The 9,795-nt window shown below is 43.8% G+C and overlaps 1 protein-coding gene and 1 long non-coding RNA gene across 2 annotated transcripts; one reads left to right on the top strand and one right to left on the bottom strand.

Moving 5' to 3' along the window:
- The first annotated feature begins 513 nt into the window (after positions 1 to 513).
- Positions 514 to 6,293, top strand: LOC147192605 (uncharacterized). Its single transcript, XR_015103170.1, has 3 exons — positions 514 to 631; positions 3,933 to 4,062; positions 4,217 to 6,293. It is a non-coding gene; the product is annotated as an uncharacterized LOC147192605 (long non-coding RNA).
- Positions 5,946 to 9,229, bottom strand: LOC147192604 (beta-galactoside-binding lectin-like). Its single transcript, XM_086132511.1, has 5 exons — positions 9,143 to 9,229; positions 8,274 to 8,440; positions 6,800 to 6,879; positions 6,544 to 6,715; positions 5,946 to 6,457 (listed from the first exon to the last, which is right to left on the bottom strand). The coding sequence occupies exons 2-5, from the start codon at positions 8,277 to 8,279 to the stop codon at positions 6,311 to 6,313; spliced, it is 405 nt and encodes a 134-aa protein (XP_085988637.1). The 5' UTR covers positions 8,280 to 8,440; positions 9,143 to 9,229; the 3' UTR covers positions 5,946 to 6,310.
- Between the last annotated feature and the right edge of the window lie 566 nt (positions 9,230 to 9,795).

Here is a 9,795-nt window from a genome sequence, read left to right as displayed (position 1 = left end):
GTAGTTCTCTCCCGCAGCGCGCCACAACATAACCTCTTCTCACTGAAGACATCCGAGTGTGCGAGAGAGAGAGAGAGAGAGGGAGGGAGGGAGAGAGAGAAATTGAATGTCGATGCATGCACCTGATGGATTAAAATGGAGCGCGATTCACTCCTTTAGCGGCGTTAAAATGACCCCCCCCCCCCCCCAAAAAAAAGGATTTCGCCTTGTCCTTTGCTTTCGCGTTATTTTTAAGGAGCTCATCAACCAGCGTTCTTAAACTCGATCGGGAAATGGTTGCACTCCGGATTGCATATTTAACGAGTCGTGTTCAGAGGCTTTAACAGTACCGAGCGGCGTCGTAATTGGAGGCACGCAAACGCACGGAGCGGTGCATATAGTTAATCGGGTTGAGTGTTGAATGTGTTCATGCGATCGGACAAGCGTGGCGCGCACCGTTGCAGCGTGAACGAACGCACACGGCTTGAAGCCACCGAAAGGTGTGGGGTGGGGGGGCGTGGGGGGGGGGGGGTTGCAAAGAAAGAGATGCTGCATGGTCGTCTTTGGCGAGGGTGAAGATGTTATGACACATGACGAGAAGATACTTTGGAGAGGGATTAAATGAGCACACGGCGCACTCCAGTCACTAAAGGTCAGTCACAGGCTGTGGGGGGGGGGGGGGGGGGGGGGGGGGCAGGTCGTCGAAAATTAATAAATCATTTTTTAAATGCATTTTTATATCTCCAATTGCCCATGTGACAGCGACGTCATCCGCAAGAGGAGATCTTGCAGTTTATCGGGATCACTGCACTTTGTCCGCGCCACTATCATGCACTTACCCCAGCGAGTCAATTGCTGTTTCTACAATGCCATAAATGTCAGTCATTATTCCCCCCCCCCCCCCAAGTCTTCCAACTTTAAAATACAAGTTGCATTTTCTGCAGTGTGCCACTTTCAAAAATCATACCACATTTTGAGAACGATTGATATATGTTATGGCTTCATTTGGAATATTGCATTTTAACTTTTTTTTTTTTGCTCTCCCACATAATCAAGTTCCCCAATTGTCTTACAAACGTAACCGGTTGTCTTAGTGAAGTTCATTTCAATGTTAACATTCATATTAATGTCACGTTTGCTTTCAAAAGTCGTCAATCTAATCCACTGAATAGGCCTTTCATAGTCTCGTGTCCTCTGAACGACCTTTTTTATTTTGCCGCACAATCGTTCACATCATGCAACTTTCACACCCACGCGCTGATTTGACTCCAGTCGCGTCTGCCCAATCGCGACGCACATCAGGAGTCCTCTCTTTCCACTGCGTGTCCTACAACTACAAGAGTCAGACTTCATTTCGCTTGAGACGAATTTTGAGGACCGCAAGATCGGCGTTATAACGGGATCAAGAATTCTCGAAATGAAGACTTAAAAAAAAAAAAGAATAAAAAGACACCACAACATATTGCCAAACAGATGTTCCAAAACAGCAATATTCATATTATGCTCACTAGAAATGACCATTCCTTACGGAACGTAAAGGACATGGAAGAGAGTGAGACTGCAGGGATTTGAGATCAATTAAACATGACTACTTGACTTCACATGCTAAGTCAGTTCCCACTAAGAGCCCCCCCCCGCCCCCCCCAGGCTGGAAGCATACCGTATTCTTCACATTTATTGACAACAAACGTGGCACTTTTTCCAGTCAGTGGGGAGAAGGGCGGAGGAATGAAAAATGGTATGTTTTGCCATTGTGAGGTGATGACTAATTCACGCCGTCGTATGCAAAAATATCCCCACTTGCCAGTTTGAGGTGAAGTGCGTTATTCATAAGTTGTGAATAATTGAAGTTTCGGGAGCACAGCTGGAAAGGGGGGGGGGCGAGGGGTTTGCTGACTGTGTGCTTTGTCTTGCTTGGCACTTCGGAAGAACACAATGCTTGGGTCAGGCAATTAGCTGGCGCAACATACTGGAAGGGCAAACTTTGGCAACTTGCGTCTTTTAATGATGACAATGAAGCGACCATATCTCATGACTATTAACAATTGATAGCGCCCTGATTTGCCATACCAGCTTTTCTTTGGAAACGTTAATTAAACACACGTGGGTTGTAGCATCGTGTTGCCCATTGATGTTAGCCACACAATGTGGGGGTAAAAAAAAAAAAAAAAACAGTACAAGATGGCTGCTAAGCAGGAAACTTCCATGTTGAAACATGATAGTAGTTAGTTAGTCGTCTTTGTTTGCTGATGGGAAGCCTGGAGAGATTTTTAAGAAGGAACTATAGGCGCTTAGCTTTTCTATTGAATGATTTTCAACAATGCGGGTTGCAGGCATCTCAGCAACAAATGTTTTGTACCTGCATACTTGTTCTCTCCAGACTTGTCGACTTCCTCAAAAGTTAACTTTTGATTCCTCAGGCAGCACCATGTGGCCTTCAGTGCTTTCCATTACTTCTTTCTTTTCCTCCCCCATCCTTGGGTGTCACCTTTTATCTCTTCCCCACTTTGTTTCCCTTGGTTAGACTTCCTGTTGTTTTCTCAACAAGGGCGTGACCTTTTTGGATATGGGCAAATCGACAAGATGACGAACAGCTGCGTTGCAAAAGAGGAAGGCAGGACCCCTGAACATAAAATACATATGCGTTTTACTGCAAAGTTTTATGACACACTGGTTTTGCGATGTATGATTCAAGATTGGATTTTTGTCAGTAAACGGCAACGCAATGTCACAAATGTCACAGATACTCAAAAAATTCCATGTCTGGATCAAATTATTTTCCCCAACGAAGATATCCATTTCCTGGTTTAATGCACATGCCAGGATGGCAGCAGCAGCACCAAGACGTACTAATCAATTCTATCCATTGTGTATCGCAATCAAAGGTAATTTTAGCTCTAATTCGATTTGTACCCACGGCTGAAGAAGCGATGTGTGGAGAGTCTCTGTTGCTGAAATGCAAATGCGGTACATACTGTTACTGTACCAATTTTTTTTTTTTTTTAATTAAGGGGCATGCGGCCCACAGACCATCAGTGTCCCACCCCTGAAGTAGACACCTACTTTTTCTGGAAAACTTGAACTCGGGTCTCTCTGCGTTCCCATGAAACATTCAGCAGTTTTATAGATGTGTTCAGCTTTGCGTAGATCAGCCTCGTGAGGTGATATCAGTCACAAGTATGAAAATGGGTGATAGGCGGAGTGCAATCGTTTGGCACCCAGTACAGTGTGTCCCCCCAACTTTTCACCCAAAGTCATTTGGAATACGGTCCAGTTCTCTCTTTATCATGAAAACGAAAAGTGGTAGAAAATGAATGAATGATCACTATTACAACAACAACAAGAACAATAAGAACCATTTTGTGCTCTCGACAGTAAAGTCAAAGTCCTGTTTTTCCACTCTTGCACCCCCTCTGCAAGCTCAACACACATCCGTCAACTTGACAGTGAAGCAGCAAGGGAAGAATTTAAACCCATTTGACTCACTGTCAAGTCTATTTGCTGAATGCCTCCATTCCTTCCACACACACACACACACACACACACACACACAAATTGTGTACATTCATCTCTGACTATCGTCTCATTTCACAGTCTGGTCTTTTCTTACCTAGCCAGAAAAGCCCCCAAGAGGGATTTAGTAAATATAAAGCAAGTTATATATTTCCCATTAGAGTCGAATTCTATTACGCAGTGGGCTTGTATCGATCCAAACATTGAGATAGACGTGCAGGAAAAGTAGGAAGTGGAGTCAAGTTGACAGCAGTGTGGTTTTGTTTGGATAGAGTAGCGTTTATGGGTTTATACAATGTGGTGGTGAGCGGTCAGGGACAGCAAGGTACTGTCACAAGCACTGACCTACATTTACAACCTAAGCTTTGATTCATAAAACTGTATTATTTTATATTTGGTCTACTTTCTTCATATCATTCGTGATGATCTTTCTTTCGCAGCTTCCAGAAGTGGATGTGGATGCCGGACGTTTTTTTTTTTGTTTTGTTTTCGTTTTTTTTTTATCCAATCAGATGTCCGTCTCTGGTGCCGCGTCGTGCCGATGGATGGAACAAACTACATTAGAAATGGGTGTGTTTTGTGAACCAATCGGATTTCAAAGCCAGCACGTTGACCCTTGATGGCATTCCCCCCCCCCCCAAAAAAAAAAAAAACATGGACATTTATAGGCAACACACACACATTCCAGCAAAGTGTCACTGTGATTTGTCTCTCAATTGTGCAGAGTAGAACGCAGAGACAGATCCTGACTAAACATGCACTTAGTGAGCTGGAACAAGACTTCACTGCAATCACATGGCGACGGAGGGCAAGATGGATGATGACGAAAATGTCCTTTCCCCCCCTCCCCCCCTTCTGAACCAAATGCAAGCGGGCATGAGATACAACTTCAAACCAATTTTGGGCTACTGCGTTTCCAGTACAACGGACCCTCTTAAGGTGAGCGCCCCTGAAATTGTGCAAGTTAACCGCTCGAGCGCCGTGCTATGCGTGCACGTTCACTCTAACAAATGTTGAATAATTCTCCCAAGTTCTTGATGCCACAAACCAACAGGATACATGATGCAAAAACGTGTTCCAAAAGTAACCCTGCAGGAGAGGCAGGGATGTACACGCGGCAAGCACCGCAGTGAGCCCGGGGTGGGCCCACGCGCATCTCGATGTGAGGCTGATCGCTTTGGTGCAGAAATCTGAAGTCATGCGGGGAGCTAAATATAGTTTTTATGTAAGCTGAGGAGATTCATTTTTAGTCGGCACAGTTCACGTTTACACACAAGTCAGTGAGGTGACACTGTGCAGGTAAATGTTTTCAGAGGGTGTGGGTGTGTGTGCTCTCGTCTTTCTGCAGCGCCGATCTTGGCCTCCCATTATATTGCGTTGACATCCCTTTGTTTGTGCAACCAGGTGGTGTCAACCTCTGAAGATTGGACAAACATCACAACAATTTGATGATGACCACAATGGTCCCCCCTGCGCATTCTGTCAGCCATGTTGGGACTTGCTAGGACTATGTCCTACACTCACAACAAAAACAAAATCATACATATTTTGCATGGGTAAGACACACGCCACTCAACATGTCAATTAGTTACGACACGTCCGCTTGGTCATCATTGGCTGCAGATGATCACATGACATTGCTTGTCCAATTAGTGCTGTGGAAAATTTAGTTCGCTTAGTAGTCAACGTGACTGCCGTGCTAGTACGTCGTACAAAAAAAAGTACTTATCTCTTGAAATGTTGTTTACTTTTTTGTTTTTAATAAATGCGTTTTTTTTAATATCTTGAATTTGCAAAAATATACAGTATATTTTTCACTCATGAGGGGTTCGGTGAATGCGCACATTAACTGGTTGGATTCGATACCTCAAAAGGTTAACCACTGTTGTATGATTCCCAGTTGGTGTAGATAAAGAAACGTTCATTAAGCATTACTGATTAGATATGACACCGACAAGAAAGTTTGCTTTAAAACTGCAAAAGTGGACACATCCATCTTTGGGTTATTCTAGCTCAAAGCAAAGCCACCTGTTGACGTGCAGAGCTGGTTCCTCACTCTTAAGATCAGTCTCGTTGCCTTTTGTTACATCAGATGAAATGAAATGAACACTTGCACATCTCCCGCATGCAGCACAGCATTCAAAATCAGGTTTCGTTGGAATGGATCCAGATAATAGTCCAGTCCGTGACCTTCCATTTCCTCTGTGGCAAAATATATTTTTTTGCATTACATGGGTGAGGCAACAAGTAAAAATGAGGCCATCAGCATCCAATTAGAATTAGACAGCACCTTATGATTAACTCGCTTTTCATTTTTTCCCCATAATTCTCGGCAAGTGAATCGCCGTATTCAACATTCTTATTACAATGGCGCCATCTAGCGGCTAAATTGGATTATCACGCAGGACACATTTCACAAGAAATCACAATGAACGACAATCACAAAGTCCGTCCACGTTCTATCCTGCTTTAATATGTATTAGAATGCAAGCATTTGGTTCACGTCTGGAATGTTTGGGAGGCAAACAGTTGAGAAATTCAGTTTAGTTAATGAAAAAAAAAAGTGAGGTTATTTTAACAGTCAATTATAGAATTTAGCCAACATTTCTAAATTGTGAGTCTTCTCTAAAACATCCCTTCATCTCTCTGGCCATATTATTTCCATTTGTAAAAAACGTTAACTTATTGAATAGGTCCTATAACTGAAAGGTTCGAACATTTGTAAGTAAATGATGTGTATGTAAGCAAATAAATGGGGTCCAGTGAGCTCTGCTGGCAAAGCACCAATTTGAAAGAACTATCCTACAGTCGTTGTCCTTTATTTAATCTCGACGCTGGTGACACGAGCATCTCCGGTGAAGCTGATGAAAGAGTATTTTTCGGCGCCCATGCGGTTGGGAAAATGGATTACGGAGCCATCCGACAGAGAGACTTGGAATTCCGCGGGAGTGAACAAAATGTTGATCTACGAAGAAGCAAAAGGAGAAAATCAGTCGGAAATTCTGGATCTTTACATTACATCAGGGGGAGAAAAAAAAAGGGATGTCTGACTTTGAACTCCTCCCCCTGTTGGAATGGGAAACCTCCCTCACGGTGCTCCTGGCACCATTTGCCATCCTGGTAAGAGTTGCAAACCACGGCGTTGGCGTCGCCATGCGCGTTGAAACGTGGGTTGATGTGCATGGTGATGTCCTTCTCGTTTGGGCCAACGTTGAGCGCAAAGCTGCGGCACACAGACACAGACAACACGGATACGATTTACTGCTAAATATTGTGAAGACCTTTGAAATGAGCGATCGGGACCTACTTGGTAGCGTCAGGCTGAGCCTTTCCGACAATTGTCAGCGTCTGCCCTACTTTGAAGGACATGTTCTTTACAACCATGCCCTGTGTAGAACAAACACAAGACATAAGCAGACTGTCGAAAAGATCACCGAAATAAACGGTGACATCTATAAGAGCAGACTTCCGCTTGTCATTTGATTACTTTTCAGATCTTTCCATTCAACTCATGGAAGCCCGAAGGATTCCAGCTGCCGGTTCTCTGCAGCACCCCATCTTGGCAAACTTTTGAGGAACTCATTATGATACGGGACTATATGATATAACAATTGCTTCAGAGATACTTTGGGGTGGGGGGGGGGGGGGGGTTAAAAAAAGTCTGAGTGCAGCAGAAATGCTTCTGTGCACGTGGCAGTGACGGTATATTAGCGGTAAGTGAGCCGTCTCAGGATTGGGACATTTCCTTTTGTGTTACATGAGGGTGTGATCATGGAAACAGTCGATGTAACGCATACAAATATAGCAATGATTTCAGAATTTTCATCTCAGTCATTGCCATCTCCATTTTGCATTCAAGATTATCAACCACCAACCCCGTGAAGATTGCACTTCACAGAAGTTCTTCACCATTTTTTCAAAAAAGGTATTGAAAAAGAATCTGTGCTAGGCAGGGAGACCAAGTTCAATCCCGCCACACTTTAGAAGACACCTTGGACACGTTAAGCGAAAATTAGAGGTTGAAGACCAGCCACGCCATGATAGGAAAAGCAGGCTTGTGGGAATCGTATAGCTGCAACATTCTTTCCATAGAAGAGTCCAACTGCAAAGTGGGCGTGCGCGACAAATGGCGCGGGGCCCTAAAGTCTGCGAGGGGAATCCAACATACAAGGCGGATCACAAATTCGACCTTTGCAAAGTTCCGCGTGCTCATTTTGGATTGACGCTGGAGCTTTGCAGGCTTCTTTTTGTTTTATGATGATGATCAGCAAACACATGGTCAGTTCAGTACTGGTAGCCAACAAAAGCAGACGAGACATTTTTAGAATGAACTCAGTTTGAGTCCAAAGAGACCTTAAAAAAATGCTGCATGATTTGGGATGGAACTTGCTGATATTTTGTACAAAAACGTCGAGAGTGGCCAAACAAGCATTGAGCTTGTGGAGAGAATCAATTAAATGAAGAATGCAGCAAGTTTAAGCGCCGACTGAGAAGCAGCTGAGAATTCAGCCGTTAGTTGGCAAATGTTCATGGGAGCACTGCAGCGAATACTTTGACCATAAAAGGCAACAGAACACATCCAGATGTCTCAAAAAAAAAACACACAGCAGATTTCAAATATCCATACGTGAACTGTAATTTAAGTATAATGATGACATTTGGGCATGTGCTTCTTGCTGCTGTGTCATGCGATATTTAAAAGAAGAAAAAAAAGCGCAGCACTAAATGTTCACGAGGTATAAAAACAGATGCTAGAAGACGCAAATGAAACTTTTACTTACGGCCATTGTGATTTCGGATGTGGTCAACGGGGATGAGCAGCTGAAAAAAAGAAGTGGTGAGTGCAGGGCCTCGCCTCACTGGCCTCGGAGGTTTTATGCGGAGGGGGAGGCGGCGTCGTTTCATCGACAGTCCGGGCGGCCACAGAACTTCCATCTTTTGGACGACACTGACCAATGAGATCACGTTAAGACTTGAAACCACTGATAAACGGTTTTAACAAGCAACTGTGGACCCTCGGAAAGGGAGGCTAATTACTGCCTGACATTACATTATACTGTCACATTGTAACTTTGGAGTCTTCAGGCCAAGGAGCCGCGGATCGAAATGAATTTGTCACCAAGGAGACAACTAAATATTTAGCTCAGCTGAATGTGGAAATGCCCACCTACTGGATTTAGCCTGTTAGAGAATCATATGACAGTCAGCCCAGCTTGGAGTGGGTTGGGACTCCACTGCGGGGCAAGTTGAAATGAAGGCATTTCAATCACAATGGCAAGCATTGTTTGCTTATCATCTGAGGACAGACATGGCAATTGTACGTCAATAAAAAATGTAAGGTGTTTCTTTATTTTACTGGTATGTCACAAAATTCCCAATATTTTCATTTTTAAGACTATTACTGTACTGTATTACTGAACAGGTTGTGGGTTCGACTCTAGTCCTTGGCCTCCCAGAATGGAATATGCATACTCTATGCTTGTGTGGGTTTTCAAAAAGTACACTTGACATTCAACCACATTGCAAAAATTAATTGAAGAGTCTTCATGACACCTACCGGGATAAGATCCAAATCACCGGCAAGCCTAAAGGGATCAAGCGCTACACAAAATGGATGGCATTTAGATTTGGCACATTGTTTTAAACTTACAGTATTGATCCTTTCCTCGACCTCAGATGTGTTTTTGCAGAAGTAGCTCGCCAGCAGGACGTGCAGTCAGGAGTTTTGGTGACCAAAAGACCTTTGTAACACATGTTACACAGCACAGATCTATATTGCATGATGATAGTGTGCACATTCAGTACGGCACAATTCCAACCTACTCTACAGACATGTTGTCACGGTCTTTTCTCATTTTGGATTGACATACATCTTCATTATCATCTTGTAGTTGAGCGTTATAAAATTACACTACTACAGACAGACAGATATATCGATCGATCGATACATAGAAATAGGTGGCCAAGACAGCGATGGAGTCATACGTCACGGTAAGGTGACGTCCTCTGTGACAGAGCACCGGATGGTTTTAAAGTGACTGACGTTGATGATTGCCATTTCCCGGTTAGCCCTTGTGTTTATCAAACTGTAATAGACTTTGACTGGCAGGTTTGGCCACGTATGACGCCCAAGAGTTGCACACACACACGCACACACAACATTCGGAACCATGAGAGGAGGAGGCTACAGAAACATGGTCGACCTCCCCTGCATGACATTGGTTCTCTGCTCGCATATTCAAGACAATCAGAGAGACCATTGGCGAGCATGTAACATATTCATCAACACCCCCCTCATTATTA

The sequence above is a fragment of the Hippocampus guttulatus genome, chromosome 16 (assembly GCF_054856545.1).
Source record: "Hippocampus guttulatus isolate MCC_2025c chromosome 16, RoL_Hgut_1.0, whole genome shotgun sequence".
NCBI classification, from domain to species: domain Eukaryota; kingdom Metazoa; phylum Chordata; class Actinopteri; order Syngnathiformes; family Syngnathidae; genus Hippocampus; species Hippocampus guttulatus.
The sequence above is the reverse complement of the archived record's forward strand: the minus strand, read 5'-3'. Positions and strand labels throughout refer to the sequence as shown.